Raw genomic sequence first — 20,891 nt, 5'->3', positions numbered from 1 at the left:
CAATACAGAGAAAATCAGCCCTCCACAGTTTTCTTTCCATAAACACAATCCTGACTTAAAGCAAATCATATTTTTGAAATAAATTACAATTAAAAGGAGGCTAATATTATTTATAAGACTCTGATAGATACTCAGAGGTCCTTAACGGTGCATCAGCTGTGGCCCTTCCTCTGGGGAGGAGACCGGCAGTTGGGCTGAGCACTACACGTGAGATCTGCGAGTCTTCGTGACAACTTCATAAAGTATTACCACAGCCTTCTCTCAGGGAAACAGGAGCTCTGATAACTTGGTTACTTGTCCCAGGTCAAAACTCTGGAGAGAAACCTAAGATTTCAACCCAGGTCTCTGCATAGGCTATATGCAGGGATGAAGGGAAAGACAAAATAGCAGTGAAGTTTAGAATATGCCAAACCAGATGATAAATCCTCTAGGAATTCAGAGAAGGGAGAGGTGCCAGTGGCAGTGTTCGCTTTCACTGGATCGTTGACTGGAAGCTGAGTGTGCACAGACAGGCCATACGATGCTCCTGACACGACACAGCACGGTGGCAAAGGGAACAGGCCTGGGAGAAGACAGACGGCAGCCATGCTTCCTAACGGACAGGTTACCTACTTTGCCAAGAGTTAGTTTCCAAATCTATAAACTGGGTTAGGGCTGATGAGAATTATTCAGATGCCCGACTTAAGTGGCTAACAGAATTAAAAATCATAATGTTTGCAATCCTGAATATTGAGTTTGATTGTTTTCACCTTAAAGATGAAGACTCTAGGCTCAGGTTAAGTGAAAAAGAAATCTGCTATAAAAGCCATATATTCTTTTAAATCATTTGATGTTATCAACTGAGTTCAATTTTTCCTTGTTTATTACAGAGTGGCCTTTCTTTTCCTGTTACCGCCATGTTTCATTGCAGAAAATTTATCAGTCTGTCCTGCCCACAAGCTTTCTCAAATCTATGTCTAGAATCACAGAAACTCTGGATTGGAATGGACCTTAGCTTGACCTAATCCAATTCCTGTATGACTTTGTATCTTCTCCATAAAACAGGGACATCAAACCCTACCAGAACAACTTCTGTGATAAAGGCTTTGCTGACTCCCTAGGTGGCCCAGGAGTCACTAGAAATACAGCAACATAAACTAAAAGAAGAGAGGACTGCTATTGATACCTGATTAATTCGTGAGGAGAACACAGGGATTTAGGATGCAATTTGTAAAAGTATAAACTGTTTACAGAGTTAAGAATGAATCTCTAAACTAAATCCGAAAACAAGGTGACAATAAATTGACATTTGCACCTACACAAAGCTAGAAGCGATTTGGGCTTCCCATGGAAATGCATCACAATTCACAGTAACAGAGCACTCTTAACTCTGACACGTGGCTATCAGGTAACTTTGTGAAGATTACAGAATGTGAAACAGCATTTATATTATGAAAGGTATACATTTCTTTCTTTCCAAAATGGATAATCTTTTATTGGGGCCCCTTGGCAAGTTGCTTCATAGCTTCGTGAAAACTCTTAGGAAACAAGAGTTCCACCAGCATAGAGTTAGATCCTAAGGGAGGATTTTTAAAACAAACCTCAGTTAAAGTCAATTTTCATTAAGTGGAACCAATACTAAATAAACTCCCTTGTTTGTCGTTGCCTACCTGTACAGCATTCCAAAGTTTTACAACATTTGCCAACTAATTTAACAGCAATCTGTCCTTCATTAAAATGTAAACTGGTACCAATCCTGCTACAACTGGGTGTATATCAGATAAAAACATATCCCTCCTGAATGAAATAGGTTAATTTTATTATGATTATTATTACTGTTTGTTTTTTTAAATATGTCTTTATTGATTTCAGAGAGAGGAAGGAAGAAGAAGAAGAAGAGAGAGAGAGAAACATCAATGATGAGAGTCATTGATCAGCTGCCCTGACTGGGGCATGTGCCTTGACCGAGAATCAAACCTCGATCTCCTAGGACCCTAGGTCGATGCTCAAATGCTGAGCCACACCTGGCTGGGCATTATTACTGCTTTTATTATACAAGCTCATGTCACCCCTCCTCCTCCTCCTGGTGAATGTGTATCTTTAAGGATGAAGAAATGTGTGTGTGAACATGAATGCGTGCGCACGTGTGTGTGTGTGTGTTTGAGACAATCTGTGATTGTAAAGCAACCTTGTGCATTCAGCAAATAGTCTAACTATCCAATCACTTGTAAAATCTGGTTAATCAAAAGGAAATTGATGATGGGAAGGGCATATACTAATCAGACCATATAAGAGACTCAACAGCTGGGCATGTGTCAATACTGTTCAACAAATGTCTTGTTTCCATCTGGACCTCGGAATAGAAGAGTTGAGTGAAAAATGGGATAAAGGACACAGTTCCAACAAGGAGATTACAGGCCAGTGATTGTGATTTCACGTACTTTTTTGTTCCCTACCCTTAACATTGCTTCTGTATTGAATTCATTTCAATATTTTAATCCAAAAGTCTAAAAAGGTCAAAGAAAAATGACCTGGAATTGAAAGTCTACTTGTAGATAAAATGACAAAGCAAACTCTATAAGCTATGCTCCTACAATATCGACAATGAGCTACATGATTTCTCCAGATAAAAGATTAAAATAAATGCCAAACCAGTACGTGTTATGTAATGAGTACTTAAAAAGTACTTCTTATAAGGGAAGCCTATAGAAGAGATTAACATTAGCACAGGATTTTCTGGTTATGGGAAAGGATAAGATTTGATTGTAAGTTTTTTGCTCACTTTCTATGGAATATTATTAAACACACTTGTCAGGAAACACTGTCAATGCATTAGATACCTGCTGATGAATATCAAATGTATCAAGTGTTATTAAAGTTTAATAACCCAAATGGGACACAAAAGTTGACTGCAAGGCGACTAGACTGCACACAGTAAGTTCTGTCACTGTGTGGCGCTTTGTCTGTCCCCCTTACTGTTTATGAGACTCTACTCACTGCGGGAATTTGGGAGTTTGCTTGCATCTTACTTAGAACATTTATTCATCGTTACATGGTGAGCTCCCCGAAGACAAGTGCTGAGTGTTCCTCATCTTTTACTGTCGTCTAGCACAGGGCCTGGAATGTTATAACCACCCAGGGAATGTCTCCTGCATGCAATCGCGAATGAGTGAATAAAAGGAGTATCTGTCAAAGAAAACTGTAGGCAATTAGCTTCTCATTCTGACACCAAACCTTGGATCACCTATAACTGAAACACCGTCAGTTGACTCCCTCGTTTTATAAAACTGCTTTCCCATTTAGAAGCGCCTGGGTGGATGAAGCCGAGAGTTTCCCCCGAGGGGAGTCTTTGCCAGTCGTACCAAGGAGCCAGGCCAAAGGATTGCCATGGTGAGCGGAATCATGTCAGTTTGAATGAGAGCAACTTTTAAACTGTCCTTTCGTAAGATGACATGCCAGATTGTGATCCTGAGCCCCCTGGTAAAATCGTGAGAGATCTATGTCCTCTCCTTAGAAGCTGAGAATGTTCCTTGTGGGTCACCAGGAGTGGGGATGAGTTTTAAAGAGAAGACAAAAGACAAGATTTACATGTAAGAAATACTTCTTCGGCTGCAGTGTTCATGCTAATTTGAAAGCTGAAGCTCAAGCTGGGAGTACGGAAGGTTTGGAAGTATGCTATCACCAAGCCTATGCGAGAGATGCTGGTTCTAACTGTGAGGACAGGAGGGCAGGTTCCACAGGCTTTCAGGGAGTAGCAAAGGAATGACAGACTTACGGGATGACTAGGAAGAGGAAAAGAGGAAATCACATTTTAGGAAGGGAGAACGAGTGAATGGTAGTAACATCCACAAGTAAATAAAGAAAGGTTAATAAAAACAACTGAACCACGAAAATTATTTCCAGTTCTAACATTCTGACTCTAAAAGTCTAGTGAGTTTAGCTGAATTTTCAGAAAGTAGCTCCAAAGAATTTAAAATGAAATTAATTTAACAGCAAGTCAAAAAAAGTCATGAAAATAAAAGCCTCTGCATGGGTAAAGCTTTAGAACATTGACGAAATAAAGTTAAATTTTATTGCAGGAGTTCTCAGAGCCTTTAATATATTTTTAAATTTCTAAAGGGAGTATATAATGAGTGGTGTTTCTCAAGCAATTTGACAGCAAAACTAGCCCCCCCTTTTTTTTAGCATTTTATTAATTAGTGTGTTATGAGTTAAACTTTAGAAAATACCCTTTTAGATATTTTGTCCCATTTATTTTGTTCATTTCTTAATAATAATCATAAGATCATACACTTACCTTCCAGAAGGACCACTCAGCAATATGGACTTGATTAAACCCAAAGATTTTGAACAATCAAGACTTTCTACAGTATTGTGCATGATTAATCACCATTTCACTTTTATTACCCTTGCCTTTGCAGTGGTGATCATGATTAAGATTTGTAACAGACATAGAGACTTGACTATGTTTCAGGAACTCTGCCTCGTAATTTACAGGCATTAATCATAATCCTCACAACTTTCCTAAAAAGTAATTATTAGCATTTAGCTCCATTTTATAGAGGAATAAACTGATCCTCAAAGAGGCTAATTAACTTGAACAAGGTAAGGAAGTATTAGAACCCACCAGAGAGTCTGAATCCAGAGTTTGGATACATTAATCACCAGACTAAACCATGTATGTTAATAATTCACTTCCAAATTATTAATAAAAAAAATGCAAGTGTGATCCTTAAGAAGATTCATTCAGTATATGCAGCAAGCTGGCATGGAAGTCATTCACACATTCATTCATACATTTGCTCCCTAACTCTCTACACAGACACCATTTTAGGGACTTGGAGCACACAGAGGACAAACAGTCGAACTATGAGCTTTTCTGGAGAAGACAATTAACCAACAAGATAAGTAAATACAATAAATAAAAGGAAGATAATAGTTGCAAGAAGGGGTTGTGAAGGGTTGGGAGTACATGTGTGTTATACTGTAGATGGGAAGAACCAGGCGGACCTCCTTGTTCGTACAAATGATATGCGAGTTCAGACAAGAGCGCCGGGTTTTTCAATAAGGAGGTCACTGTGACCTTGACGAGAACAGCTTCAGGGGAGTGACAGGTCAGAGCCCTGATGTGATGGCATCAAGAGATAATGGAAAAAGAGCTTGTAGGGGCAACTATGAACAATGTTTTCAAGGAATTTTATTCTAATGGGACAAAGAGAAATGAGGCCATAATTGGAAGGATATAAGGAGACCAAAGAGAGATTCTCTTCTTTCTTTTGAGGTAGGAGTTTAACAGTGTGAACATATGTGGATGGCAATAATACAGTTGAGAGGGAGATTTTGATAATTGGGCAATATCTTTTTAAAAAATATATGTTTTTATTGATTTCAGAGAGAGGAAGGGAGAGGGAGAGAGAGAGAGAGAGTCATTGATTGGCTGCCTCCTGCACACCCTTCACCGGGGACTGAGCCCACAACCTGGGCATGTGTCCCGATTGGGAATCGAACCGTGACCTCCTGGTTCATGGGTTGACGCTCAACCACTGAGCTACGAGGACTGGGCTGGGCTGGGCTTGGGCAATCTCTTTGAAGTGAGAAAGGGTGACATCGGTGAAGAAATGGAGGAGGTCAATGAAGGTAGAACATGAGCAATTAATTCACCATAGTAACAGGAAGATAGCTAGAGTATATGGTCACAGATGAAGGAAGGTGGTCAGATGTGACAAATAAAACAGAAATGACAACATGTAAATTTTTATTAGATTCCTCTAGCTATGCTGAATATATCTTTTCTGTAAAATTTGGGAGAACAGTATCTATTTTATGAGATTACTGTGAAGACTGAAAGTTATCTATTTTAAGGCTTTGCAGAGTGACTATAGTATAATAGACTGGCAAATGTTGAATGTTGTTGCTGTATCATCATCATCATCATTAAGTGTATGCAACCCAAATTATAGAACTCTAATTTTTGCATTTAACTTTATAGTTCAACACCACATAAAATGCAACCTTTGGAAGAAAGAGAAAGTTGTCAATTGTGACATGGTTTGTTCAACATAGCTTCTCTAATGCAATTTCGGTACATTAATTCTAAAGGGGCTATAAATTGAATCGATTCTGATTTTGTTAAAGTCTTTAAAAACAGCGTTACATTTTACTGAGCCAAATGCTTATCTTATAGTAAATATTCAAAATGCTTTCTATTTTGAAATCCAATATTTGCTACATTTTTTTTTGATTAGCAAGCAGAAGGAATGGATGCAATCAATACTTGGAGTCCCTGAGCAAAATGTATTTATTTCCCTTGTGAAAAATCTCTCTTGATACTTACGCTTCTTTCTCTTGCCACTGCTCTGTAGTTGTCTTGATATTGCCACAACCCTAGTCCACCTCATTATCAACTCTTTGCTGGGCCATTTCAACCTTTCACTCTTGCCTCTCCATCCCTTACCCCACACACAGTCATTCTCTACACAGTGGTGATCTTTTAAAATTGTGTATCCCATTAGGCCTGGACTTTGAAAACCTCCAATGGTTTTCTGCAGCAGAATAAAACGCAAACATCCTGCGTGGTTTAGAGAGCCCTGCTGAGCTGGCCCCTGCCTACCCCTCCAACCCATCTCCTCCTGCCTGCTTTCTGTCCATGCTGTTCCCAAAGTCCAATTTCACATTCTGTTCCGTGAGTACACCCACACCATTCTCCACCCTGGGTGCTCTGTTCTTGCTGTTCCTGCTACATAGAGCATTCCTTCCACATTGTTTCACATGATTGGCCTCATCATTTCTGTCTCCACTCACGCATCACCTCCTCAAAGAAGACTCTCCATCTTCCTAACCAAAGCAGCTCTGTCCTCTCCCAGTCATCGGTTTTATTTCATTCAGAACACTTATCCTTAGCACAAATAACCTCGTTCCTAAGTCTTCTGTCATGTTGCTAGAATGTCAGGACTTTTATGTATTGCATATAAAACTTAGATGCCTTCTTTACCCCTTTATCTACAGTGTACAGAAAGTGGAAGTTCAATACATTTAATAGAAAAATAAATTCCAATTGTGGTATCTTTGTAGATGATGTAGCTAAAACCCCAAGAGGCCAGAGCAACTTTAAACTATCACATAGGCCCTGGCCAGGTGGCTCAGTTGGTTGGAGCATTGTCCCATACACCAAAAGGTGGGAGGTTTGATTCCCGGTCAGGGCACATACCTGGGTTGCGGGTTCAATCTCCAGTTAGGGCCCGCATACGGGAGGCGACCAACTGACCTTTCTTTCTCTCACTCCTATGCCCCACTCCCCCTTTTCCCTCTCTCTAAAATCAATGAAACATATCCTTAGGTAGGGATTAAAAAATAAATAAATAAATCAAAATAAACTGTCACAGATTTTCCCCTAGCTACTTAAGGAATGATGATTTTATTAGTCCTTTATTCCTTCATTCCTTAAATCACTCAGCCAATAAGTCATTTGTTTCTTTATTGAACTCATTAATCTAACTTTGTATAAAGTATTTATCTAATTATTCTCTATATATTTGACAATGTATATTATATAAAGGACACAGATTAGAATAGTCTCAAAAAATATACTGTCTTATTTGATGCCTGATAACAGAGGAGTAAAAGGTTTCTTTTTCCTGGAAAAGACTCTGATATACTGCTTTAAAAATATTAAATTACATATTTATAGATGCTTAGAGAGACATCCGTTGGGAAAATAGGAATGAAATTCAAGACTACAAACATGGCTAACTGAAATGAATTCATACATCAAGAGGTTATCAATGAAATTGAAGGCGAGTATAGATATAGGGAAAACAAAATAAATGATATTACAGAACTCAGAAAGTCTACTTAGACTTCCACTATATTATTTTTAATCTACCACTATAGGTAACTCAATGGAATCACCTAGTATTCTCCAGTGTGCAAATGGTAGAGGAGAGAAGAATAGGGGACTGATCAAGTTTTTTGGAAGGGCATGATCTTTTCTGTGGAGGGAAATATAATATATATATGTAGTATTTCTTGAGCAGCTATTATGTTCCAGGAATTATGTCAATTGCTTTATATGCATTATCACCTCATTTAACACTCATAATACCCCTGTAATTAGGTGCTATTAGTCCTACTTCAGATGAGGAAATGGAAGCAGAGAGGCAACTTGATCTATATCAGATCAGAGAGCAGTAAATGAAAGATGCTGGACTCAACTCAAGCTTAAGTCTGAAGCCTATGTGTATGAAACACGTAAAAACCCCATCCTGTTGATTTATCACATTTAAATGGGTTACTGCTGCTTTTCCATAATTGGATGTGCAATGCTAGGCACCAGAGAATAATTTAAGAGTTTTTGTTGTTGTTACTACCTTAACTCTAAAAGTAAATGGTTTGTTTAAAAACTAAAACTCCTCTTTTTTTTTTTTTTTTTTTTTCAGATTAAAACCTTGAAAGATCCTCACTGAAGTGTTGAATGAATTGTGGGATGTCCATACTCCAAACATTTTGAAACATTAAAGTAAATGAGTTCCCTCGGTATGAATTGTCCTAGAAGGAAGGCCACGATACACTGTTAGGTGAACACTGCAACATGCAGAGGCAAAGGAGCTCCGTTTGGTATGTGAATGTGCACAGGAGTATGAAAAGATGTCCAAACTCCTAACACTGGTTATCTTGTTGGGTGGGAAATTATTTTTAATTTCATCTTTATAGTATGATTAATTATAATAAAGCATGGGTTATTTTTGTAGTTAATAATGAATTGAGTAAATTTTCTCAAAATTATTTATTTCTAAATATAATCTTCCTATAATTTTGAATAGGTTTCTTTTATGATCTTGGTTCTAATCTTACCCCTTTTTTCCTTCAACCAAAGTACCATATATATATATTTTAATATAGTTTTTATTGATTTGGGAGAGAGGAAGGGAGAATAAGAGAGAAATAGAAACATCAATGAGAGAGAGTCATTGATCGGCTGCCTCCTGCAAGCCCCCCACTGGGGATCCAGCCCGCAACCCGGGCATGTGCCTTGGCCGGAAATCGAACCGTGATCTCCTGGATCACAGGTCAATGCTCAACCACTGAGGCATGCCGGCCAGGTAAAGTACCATATTTTTAATGTATTTTACACATTAAACTTCCAGTTAAGATTTCCATTGAATGAAAGATTCCCTACCTAGAAAAAACTTGAAAATCATTGGTCCACATCATCTGATTCAACAACAGCCACTGAATAAGGGCATTTTCTCTTTGTACACTCATGAGATTATTAATAATACACACATATTTTATTCATGAGAAAATTCAGATTGCTCTTTATTATATTAGGTGCCATGTATATACAATTTAAAAATCAAATATGAACTAAGCTCGACTTATTTAACTTGAATGACCATTCTAATGATGGCATTGAGAAAAAGAATAGTAATCTGCAGTCCAGAGCTTTGGTACTGAAATCACCAGATTACTTTGAGTACATTCATTTGGTGTTCAGACACCATGAAAGGAAAATACTAGGCAACGATTTAAAACATTATCCTATTGCTCAAAAGGGCTCTAATGTAGCTGAAAATTGTCAGAGCTAGAAAGTATGTCTTCCCCAACCCTGAACTATCTTTTAGTTAGGAAATCATTCATAACAAGTACACTAGCTTTTCCTTACAGTCTATTGCAGAGTGACCAGAGACAACTTCGCTCAGTCTGCTGATTGAAACCCTAACAACAATTCCACAAAGGCGGACCATGACTGTATCGCAGCTGCAACACTACATTTATCAACTGCATGCCTTCCACGCCAAAACCTGGGCTGAGGATATCACAACCCTATGGTTAGCATAATTCGTGGTAAATTAAATTAAAGTCAACAGGCATTTACTGAGTAGTCGCTAGAGTTCAATGTACTCTGTGGGTTTTATCAAGCCCATAAAGAAGGGTAGAGCACAAAGTCTGCTTTCTAGGAACTTAAAAGTTAGTGAGGAAGATACACATAAAACCAACTCTGACATAAAGCACAATATAGTAAAGACAACATGCAGCAACAGTGAGAATATGAAGCTCAGGTGGTACAGGGAAGGGGCTGTTCATACTTAATTCTAGCTTGGGCAGCGAGAAGGCTGCTGGGAAGGGGTGACACTTTACCTGGGACTGGTGTAGAATAGGATTTGGCTGTATAGTGGGACACGGAGTGGGGAGGGACTTGCAGGGACAGCAGACGCGCGGATGGACAGTAAGGGTATTGCTTACATTACAAAAAAGTAAAAAGAGATAACGAAGGCAAAGGAGGTCAGACCCAGATCATGATTAAAATGGGTGCTTTAAGTCACCCAAAGTCTTGTTCATGAGTAATAACGAGAAGGGAGATGCTCTGGTGGAGCTCTCCTCCTTCCATATTACATGCATGCAGCATCCTTTCAACTTAACTAGAAGAAGATAGGATTTTTTTAAGATCTGTAATTTAAAACAGATGTTTTATTACATTAGATTATATGGTCAGTTTTTTGGGGGAGGAGTAGTCATGAATTTTTTTAGCAAAATCAAGGAAATCAAGTAACCTCAAGGGTTAAGCTGCCTGGTTAGGGACCTTGGGGGCCAGCATAAAAATACCATTGTCCTGGGACAGAGGCGGGACTAGGGAAGGGACCACAAAAGAGAGCTGCCCAGACGGGCATTGCCGGATGACATATCAACACCAACTGGAGGGTTTCCATCTCCCCTCCACTTCTGAATCTCAGCCCCTGGGATTTATTTCTCCAAATGCAACATTAACATATAAACCAACATATTTTCTTTGAATAAATCCAAGTGTCCAAATATACCTCTGTTCTTATTAAGAGAAACTCTCTACCAGTGAACTCATTTGCAGAACAGATGCAACATCCAGTCCCGAAGCTTCCGCATCCCTTCCGTTAGCCTGTCTCCTGGCCCGGCCTGGGAGCGCCATCTGTTCCCCGACGGGAGGGCCGGACCCCCGTTTCACAGGCGGCCTCCCCTGCGAGTCCCCCGACCCCCGGGCGCGCTGAGCCAGGCGCTCCTGAGACTCACCATCCGCACGCCGTTCTCAAAGGCCTGCCGGGTGAGCGGCGCCGGGCCGTCCACGGTCTTGCCGTCGTCGTCGGGGCCCCAGCTGGCGCTGTAGATGTGCACGTGCTGCGGGTTGAAGCTCACCGACTTCGCCTCGACCATGTCAGTGACATCGCCGTCCAGCATCCGGACCCCTTTGAGAGACAGGGAGAAGATGATCAGGCCTGCGCTACAGGACAGCCAAGTGACTCACCACTGAACTGCAGGTGGGGGAGAGAGACTGAGCTTTTAATCAACACTTGGGTGAGTATATTTCCCCAGGAAAAGATAACTTGGACTTTTCCGTGCTTTCTTGGGAAGAGAGGGAGTTACAGTGAATGTAAAAGAGCAAAACTTCTTTAAAAATCTTTTTTATCCATTGTTCTCTTTTCCTAGGTTTCCATAAGCTCTCCCTTCTCTTTATACCTGTTTAATTGAGTAGTTGACAAAGAGAGCCTCCAGCAATCCATCTTCCCGAAATTTCTCTTCATTAGATCACTTGTGTTCATAATTGGTATAAAACATTCTGACCTTAGCAGGCTCACAAAACTTGGAAAGCTGCCAAGTTAGGTTGGTCTAATTTCCTCCATACTCGATATTATCTCCTAATCTGTGAGACTGATGTGAATTTAATATATTACTTCTTTGCCAAGTTATTTATAAGTCAAATAATAAATGAGAATGCTTTCTGTGCATGTAACAGATCAAATAATTCTCAAAAGGTTTTAGCAATGTATGGTCATTAATCTTCATTTAAGTATATTCCCGCCAGACAGATAGGAATTTATTATTAACCTTAATTTGCAAAACCAGGCACAGATATTCAAAAATAAATTATATGTCAAATGCCAGGCTTTCCATTTTTCCCCCTTTTATTTTGGAGATGCACAACAACTAAATGCTAACATAAATTCTTCAGCTTAAGCTAAATACCATCACTGAGACATTGGATTATTTCAAAAAGGTATCTCCACAGCCCAAATTTACTCCTTAGGAAAACGCTGTTATCTAGTAGGATTTCAAGTTTGTATTGATTACCACTAAATAGGGATTAAGTCATAAAACCCTAGATCAGGCAGCATTAGCTACTATGTGGCTTGAGGTGGGACTTTTGGTAGAAAATAAAAATATTCTTTAAGAAACTATACCTTCTTTGTGCTTTCAAAAGTGTTTAGCTTTTAAGTATAAAACTTAAAAACACAGAAAAGTAGAAAGAATGACAATAAACACAGATCTGTCTACTACTCAACAACTGATAACATTTTGACACATTTTCTTCATCTAAAAATATAAATATTGGGCTGAGCCATTTTAAGTTACATGGCAGACATGACACTCTATCCTTTCATATTTTTTACAAAAAAAATAATAGAAATAAATGCCCAGTCAATATTAAATTTCCCCCAAAGCATCCCTAAAGACATTGCATTTGGTTGTTCCATCTCGACTGTCTTTTCCTCTAGACTTTTGGACTTTTAAAGGAGATGTATGTGAACAGGTGATGTGGAGAACAAAGGGTGCAAACAGTCCCTTTCAAAGATAGGAAATGGGAACTCCATTCAGGACGTCTGTCAGCAGTTTCTGTGGGAACAGACTGCCCAGCGTGGTGCTCGCTCTGCATGTACTGGGTCCTAAGAAGCCAATGGTTTTCACTTGACATGAATATTCAAAACTCACCTGCATGGTTTTTACCAAAGAAAGATGAACTGCTTCATATTCTTACTTTCTATGTAAAAGCATGCAATGAAACTGTTTTACCGATATGAGGCCTGAAAACACTGGACTAGCCAGTATCTCTAAATGCCAAGATGCAGCAGATCTGCAAAACACCTGGATTCCGTTTCTACATCATGTGATTTAAGTGAAGTCCGCATGAGCACAAAATGTTGGATAAAATCATATCTAGAGGGTCGTATTAATTTTTTGATCAAAAACTGAGAAGTAGGAATTTTGTTTCCTCAAGTTTAAAGAGGAAAGGTTCCTTTTTCTCTGTTCAACTGCAAGCCTTCGTTCCTGGGGTGTGCGGGGTTAAATTTACAATTCAGAAAGTTCTTGTTTTCAGGATGACGGCACATTCGTGAGTCACTGCCATACATTCCTTTTTTACTGAGGTGCTTGTTCGGCCAGGTCAGCCAGCAGCTTATCTGTAAGGTTCACAAGTTCATCTCTTCATTCCCTCAAGGCCAGTGAGCGCTGGGTTAGTGCTGAAGAGTAACGACAGGGCCACGGACGTGTGTGTATGTGACAGACTGTGTGGCCTGGAGAGCAAGGAGGATTGACCAGGAGCCCCTACAGTCTGTGATTCTCTTGAGAAGGGCAGGGGCCTCCAGCATCCTCATGATTCCTCAGGGGAAGTGTCTGTCTCCTTTCCTAACTCCTCCCAGAACCTTCCCCTCGGCACACAGCACATGCTCTCAGAGTACAGCTAATTGCTGCGTGACAAGCCACCTCACTAAGAATTCAGGGTGAGATAAAGGAAAGAGACAGGTCAGATTTACTGAGGGCTGACATTCAAGGTAGTCTCTGAAAACCGTTTCTTAGCACTGTTATTGAATATCCCAAATATTTCATGTTACAAGACCCCTATATTTATTCTAGAAAGGACTGTCATTTTTATTTTTTTAGATCCAATCTTATTTATCATTTGGAAACAAATAGTGTATTGGTTCCAGGAACTTCATTAGTCTCATGACACCCTTTTAAGAGACCCCCAGGGGACACCTTCAAAGCCAGTAGGATCTATACCATCTCTTACAATGTTTTCTTTCCATCTGCATGCGGCTGTGGCACCAGGCTATAACTAACAAAGGTGACTACAAATGGGAAAGTAAGAGTTTGTGTTTGCTAATGTCTGGATTTAAACTGCTGTGGTTGGGTCCTTGTAGTAAGCTTATGTATATTTGAGTTAGTGCATGAGTGTGCATATAATATGAAATTTTTAATGATAACAGCCTTACCACATTATGGGACTAAAATGGTAAAGTTTACCATTTTAATCGCAATTAAAAGGAAATTTTTATAAAACCTAAAGAAAGGAAAAGATATTCTACTTTAACAATTTCAAATTATTCTTTCCATAGAGATATTACTGCCTGGCCTGGTGTTTGTATTTTAGTTCTTTCTGACTCAGACACCAACTGTACAGTTCTGTACAGATGTCAATGACCCCCTTTTCAGTACTGGACAACCTTTTTTCAAGTATTGGGCTACACGCTCGGGATACTGCTTCTGAAGTCTTTAACTGTACGCGGCAGCACATGTTAACATGGTCATTTTGCTGTCAGCAAGAGCTGAACACTGTTGTGCAAACATATGCCTGTCTTTAGTTCAAAAAGGGCCCTGAAAACCAGTTAGCACAAGAGCTCTTGGCTCATTTCTGCATCCACGTAAGTTCGCTTCCCGTACCTCCGATCTTGGCGTTGAAAGCAATTCCGACTGTGCAGTGAGAGTTGTTCGCTGCAGCTGCCACTTCTCCAGCACAGCGGGTCCCGTGCCTGCGGGGAGAACACACACTTTCTCCAGTAAGAAGCTCCATTCTCACAAACTCAACACATCACCGCCACCACTCAGACTTCAAAGTGCTGAGAATGCATCGCGCTGGGGGTTTTCTGGAACTTCCTACCCAAGTGGTGCTTAATCTGTCCACGGAAAATTTTTAGCACTTAATTATATTCTGTTTTGGATTATATTCCTGATATGTTTATTTTTGATATCTTGCTTTCCCAACTAGAAAATTTCCTTGAAGGCTAAAATCAAATTGTATGTTCCTTAGCATTTTCTACAGTAACTCTATCAATATGGTAACCACCAGCCATAGATGGCCATTGGGTACTTAAAATGGGGCTAGTTTGACTTCATCTTAAAATTTTAATTTAATTAAATGAAAAACTAGTACTCAATTCAATTATTAGAAAACTCAAGAATGTCAGTATGAGACTCTACTTTTTAAACTATAAGTTTAAATATAGATCAAGTATCTCCAATGGAAATTTACCACCTAAAATGGCATTGCTGAAAATACACACTCGGTTTCAAAGATTTTATATGAAATAATAAGAACATGGAATATCCCATTAATAATTGTTTTATATAAAGGACATGCTGAAATATCTTATTTAATAAAATATATTTTCAAAAGTTATTTCACCTTTTTACTGCTTTAAAAAATGTGGCTACTAGAAAAGTAAACTTTTTTTTTTCCTGAAATATATTCCCTGTTATTTCTCACTGCAACAACTTAGTTCCTTGGTCAAAAAACTTTTTAGCTGAAAAGACTTCTAAGATAATCTTATCCAAGGATGGCAAAAAAGTTTCAAGCGTAAAGACAACCTACTTAGAAAGGTGGCTTAACACAGCATGTTGAGAAGACTTCCAAGGCTGAGTCCAGAGAGAGAACACTGAGGCTGATGACTAGCATCTGCCATGGATGCAGAAGAGGGATGTGACAATCACTGTGGTCTCTTTGTCATTGTTAATGAAGTCCTCCCTCCCCTCATTTTTAGAGGAGGCCCTGATTTGTAAAGAGATCTGTCAAAAACAGCCAAAGAGTGACTGAAACTCAGGCGCCCCCCAATTCCATTTTAGTGCCTTTTATTTTACAGCACAGGTGCTTCAGACCACACTTACCATGGGATATGGCTACCGTCTGTGCAACTATAAACAAGTTACTGCTTACATCTGCTAGGTACACAGTTTACACAAAATATATTATACCTTGCTTTTTCCGCTCAGTAATGTCATGCATGTATTTCTATGTAAATATTAATCTATATATAATTTTAAAGGATAGTATTATACTACATAATCTTTCAAATTATATATATATGTTAAGTATATACACACACCATAGTCTCTTTAATAAGCCCTCTATTCCTCTATTTCTAGAAATTTGTCCAGTTTTTCACAAATATTAATAAGCTATAAAGAACAGCCTCGAGTATATATATATACTTTTATACCTGTGACAAATTCCTAGAAGTGGAATTACTGGATCAAAAAGTAGAGAATATATTGTCAAATTTAACAGCAGATGAAAGTAATATAACCAAACCTCATAAAAACTGCAAGATTAATAAATATTACTACAAGTCATCAAATTTTGTGCAAGGCAAAAAAAAAAAAAAAGACCATAAGCCAAGTTGAATGACAACATGAAGAATGAAGAAAATATCTGGACAAACGCCTATGTACATAAATCCTTATGTATGAGTTTTTCAATCTTTTTCATTCTTGCCAATCTAACATGAAAAATGGTATCTGGTTATTGTTTCTCTTTTTATCCCCTATGACAACATATTTTTATTATTAGTTTTAATCCTCACCAAAGATATGTTTTTACTGATTTTTAGAGAGAAAGGAAGGGAGAAGAAGGGAGAGGGAAGGAGGGAAACATCAATATGAGAAGCACTGATCTATTGCCTCCCGTATGCACCCCCACCAGGGATCGAACCTGCGACCTTTCAACTGAGCCCCCTGGCCAGGCCGTACTTTATTGTATCTACTTTAATTAATGCAAGTGCTACTTGGATTTTTGTTTTTAATTCTGCTCTAGTTTACTCTTTGGTCCATGGGTTATTTTACTTAGAAGTATGATTTAAATTTTCAAATGTATATGGGTGTTTTGTTTTTGATATCAGTCAATAGCTTGATGACTTTGTGATCATAAGTTTTACAAAGCAATTGTTCGAATTTTGTCAGATTCACACATGGCTAAGTATGTGATCAATTTTTATAAATGTTCTGTATGCTTGAAAGGGTGTATATCATTCAATTGTTCTTTGTAAGTCCCTTATGTCAAGTTTTTTCATTATTGTGGATTTATTAATGTTCTTTGCAGATCTATTGATTTTTATTTTATTTAGAATGGAATTATGTCATCTACCTACTGACACAAACCATTTATAAATATGCAGTAACACTCTATGGCTCTAAGATAAAAATATCTGGTTAATATTTAAGTTTTCTACCTGTTTGCTCCTGTTATTTTCAAACATTTTGTGTTCTTATTAGTTGTATCTCTTAAAAGTAGAGTGTAATTGTTTTTTTCAAGCTAGGCTAGCTACCTTTGTCTTTAACCTGAGAGTTAGTCCATGTACTGTGACTGTATCTACTAACATTAGTCGTGTTCATTTCTGTATATTTTCTCCTTTACTAGTTTGGATGTTATATATTCTATTATTTAGTGATTATCCTAAGTGTTTGATTATGGGTACCTAACATCACAAAGTCGAGTCAGCAATACTTTTTTCAACTTTTCTCAAACAATATAGACTTCAGAATGTTTTAGCTCTGGGGTTACCCACCTCTTAACACTTGAGTTCCCCATGATTATAGTTATATTTTGGACTTTTTAAGGGAAGAAATTACCCATTACGACAACTACTTTAAAAAAATCAATGTTGGTTTAGATTTAAAAATACATTTTTTGCTCTCTTTCTTGTTGCTCATACTTTCTTATGAAATCATTGATTTCTTTCTGAAGAACATTTTATAAATGTAACCTTCAGAGAGTCCTTTGGAAGCCCAAAGTCTTTTGGTAGTCTTAGAAAATTACTCTATTTTACTGCCATTCTTGAAAAATAATTTCTTTGGGTATAGAATTCTAGACTAAAAGCACTTCAAAGATGCCATTCCACTGCCTCCTGGATCCCATTGTTTCTGGGGAGAAATCAGTCATTTTGGCAATCTAGTTCTCTCTGGATGCTTTTCAGATGTTTTCTTTGTCTTCTCTATCATACAGGTTCAATAAGTTTATAAATGAATTAAAAAAAAAAATTCTTTCTTGGAATTCCAAAGCCTGTAGTTTAATGTAACTAGTAGTCTAAGCTAGTATCTTTGAAATATGCTTTTACATTATTCTATAGTTCTTCCGATCAGAATCCCAATTAAACATATAATAGACCTTTTTACCGTATCTTAATCTTTAATCTCATCTTAAGTCTTTCCTATACTTCTCTCTCTGGGCTGCATTCTGGTAATTTGCTCAGTTCTATATTTCACTTATCCTATCGTCAGCCATGATTAATCTGCTGTTTAATCCATTTACTGCCTCATTTCAATTATTACGTTTCATGTTTTGAAGTTCTGATCTCTCTTTTCCTTAAAATACTTTCCAATATTCATTTTTTTCTTTTTGATTAAAGATTTTTAATTGATTTTTAGAGACAGGGAGAGGTGGAGGGACAGAGGGGGGAGAGGGGGAGAGGGGGAGAGGGGGAGAGAGGGAGAGAGGGAGAGAGGGAGAGAGGGAGAGAGAGAAACATCGGTGAGACATCAATAGGTTGCCTCCTGCACCCCAACCCTGGCATGCGCCCTGACTAGGAATAGAACCAGAAACCTTTTGGTGCATAAGATGACATCCAACCAACTGAGCCACACCAGCCAGGGCTCAATATTCATTTCTTGATACATATGAATTATATATAATAATTTGAAACTATGTGAATCTAATTCTGCTATTTGTTTCTGCTACTAACTTGTTCTCATGGTGATGTTTTCCCCAGGTAGCTGGTAAACTGTCCATTTAGGAGGTCATGCTCTTTGGACTTTTACCTGTGCCAATTCTTTGAGGCTGGTATGGAAAACTCATTATTTTAAAGAAGATTTAAAATTTGCTTCTACCACTTATTGGGTGTACACCAACCAGGACCTGTTCAACCAAATTTAAAATTTGGCCCATACAAGTAATATGAATTACAAGTACAAATCTCAGTAGTTAGTAGTTCTTAAAAAGTAGTTATTCATCCTCTAGTCCCATCTGTTACCTAGGTTGAAAAGTAGAATATGTCCTCTGTCTCTCTGCATAGGTTCTCTCTCTCTCTTTTTAAATATAGTTAATGTACTGAAGATGGTGCCTCAGGGATTCTGTTTTATGCAGAAGTCTTCTCTTACCCCACTGGACCAAGGCTTGTCTTCAGCCATCCCTGGGATTTTAAAATCCAGCTCCAGGCTGGCTGGGATTGGTTGTTTACCCTGGAAAATGCCTAGTGATCACTTTTTGGACATCTAAATTTATAGGTTTGAGCTTTCTCAGAGAAACAGTCTTGGTGTCCCATTAGCTCAACCATGCACTAAAAAGTTCTTTAACATTTCCCCGGGGGGTTTCAGGTGTAGTGTAGCGGAAGATAATAGTTGACTATCTCTTCTACCATATTATTGAAAAATGGAGGAACTAACTGGTTTTTGTATTCCTAAAACACAATAAACCCCTGTGCATGTTATGTGCATCATTAATATACAGTGAATGCTCCTGAGTGAAGAACAGAGTGAGTAATTCCTTACAAAAACATTTCTTATAAAGATTTCTGTACATTGCTCCACATCCTAATGTATAAACCATTTTGGGGAAATAGGGAACTTATCACTCTACTGTTGATGCATATATTTTAAATATCGGATAAATAATATATTGCGGCATATGGTAATTGAAGACCGAAACTGCTAGCTCAACTACTTTAAATAGCCAGCTCTCCTCAGATGACAGTGATCATTAGCCCAAGTAAAGTACCATTTTAAAATTTTTATATCTTAGTTGGAGACTCAGTGTTTTGACATGGATTTAAAACAGAACACAGGACAATAGATATAATCATGACCCGTTCAACTATGTGAACAAGATTAATTTCTTCCTTCTTCCAAAAAACAAGGTGGTCAGCAACAACAGTCATGATGTCAGTTACATTAAAAAGTCACAAAACAGACAAAAGTCTGTATTTCAGATGTACTTTTCTTCAGAGACAACAGAGTATGAACATGTTGTATATTTTCCGCATAAGGAGAACATTTTAGTAGATTTTAGTCCAGAAAACAACATACTCATTATATCATGCTCTGACCCACATGCACCTAAATATGAATTTTACTCGCTAATTCCCACACAATCCCACTTGGAAAATAGTCACTTGTGTAATTTTTTGTGTTTTTTTGCATATGTTCACAATATTACTAAGACATATTTTCTAAGACTTCTAGAAGTTAACTCAGTTCTGTAAATTATAAGGATACAGAGACTAATGATTGGACATCATGTCAAATAAAGCGGGTACAGACAGACTAGGAATTAAAAACGTATCTCCTCTCTGCGTCTCTTAAGGGTCCTGTCATTGCTGCCGGGCCCCAGGAAGTGTAAGATGTTTTATCACATAATATTTACTTAAATAAACCATTTGGCTCTCAAAGCGCATCTCGATGTAAAAATCGTTTCGATCTTGTCTACTGCTTTTTCTTACTGGGGAAAATTTCTTTTCTTATCTGCTTCATTTCCTATTACCAACAATACATCACCGTACTTCAAGGTCTCGAGAAGTTTTACCTTTTCATCTTTTCTGAATGAAAAGATGAAAAGCCAGAGCGTACCTGTTAGCCCATTTCTATAACATTGAGAACAAATACAAATTAGCGGGAGCATGGAATAGAAGTTCACGGGGTCTGCCCTCTTTTCCGGGGGTTCAATTCTGCCTTCACCCGTCTCCGCTTCCTCCCGGGCCTGCAGGCTCACCGCTTGGGGCGCCTTTCCTTCCACAGCAGTTAGCGAGGGTGGCAACATTAGCTTCTTTGAGCTCTACCAGAGACCTGACGACAAGATGCTAATAAGCTCAGCGATGAATCTGACACATCAGGACACACGCAAGAGGTCGCCTTACAGTCGCCACTGCGCTGCTTGAAAGTCAAAATTGCACTTGCATGGAGCCCAGCAAGGGCAACCTGCAGAAAGGCGGCTTTCTAGGTCCTTTCTTTCCTGGGAAAACATCTGCAGCTGCTCACGGAGCCCATGCACCCCTCACTGTTTCCACTCCCACTCCAATTGACGTTCGCTGGGCCTGTTCTCTTCGGCATATTTTGATTTTGTTTAAATC

General features: G+C 38.5%; 1 protein-coding gene across 2 annotated transcripts in view; it reads right to left on the bottom strand.

The window, feature by feature from the left end:
• PCSK5 (proprotein convertase subtilisin/kexin type 5) overlaps positions 1 to 20,891 on the bottom strand; it is a 381,372-nt gene that overhangs the window by 223,500 nt on the left and 136,981 nt on the right. For both annotated transcript variants that reach the window (XM_087822706.1, XM_016222840.2), the window contains exons 6-7: positions 14,443 to 14,531; positions 11,020 to 11,192 (exon numbers count right to left, since the gene is read on the bottom strand). In XM_087822706.1, the coding sequence (XP_087678832.1) occupies positions 11,020 to 11,192; positions 14,443 to 14,531 (262 nt within the window). The remainder of the gene's footprint in view (positions 1 to 11,019; positions 11,193 to 14,442; positions 14,532 to 20,891) is intronic.

The sequence above is a fragment of the Miniopterus natalensis genome, chromosome 12, assembly GCF_054644295.1.
Source record: "Miniopterus natalensis isolate mMinNat1 chromosome 12, mMinNat1.hap1, whole genome shotgun sequence".
Lineage (NCBI taxonomy): Eukaryota > Metazoa > Chordata > Mammalia > Chiroptera > Miniopteridae > Miniopterus > Miniopterus natalensis.
This window is presented reverse-complemented; position numbering and strand designations above follow the sequence as displayed.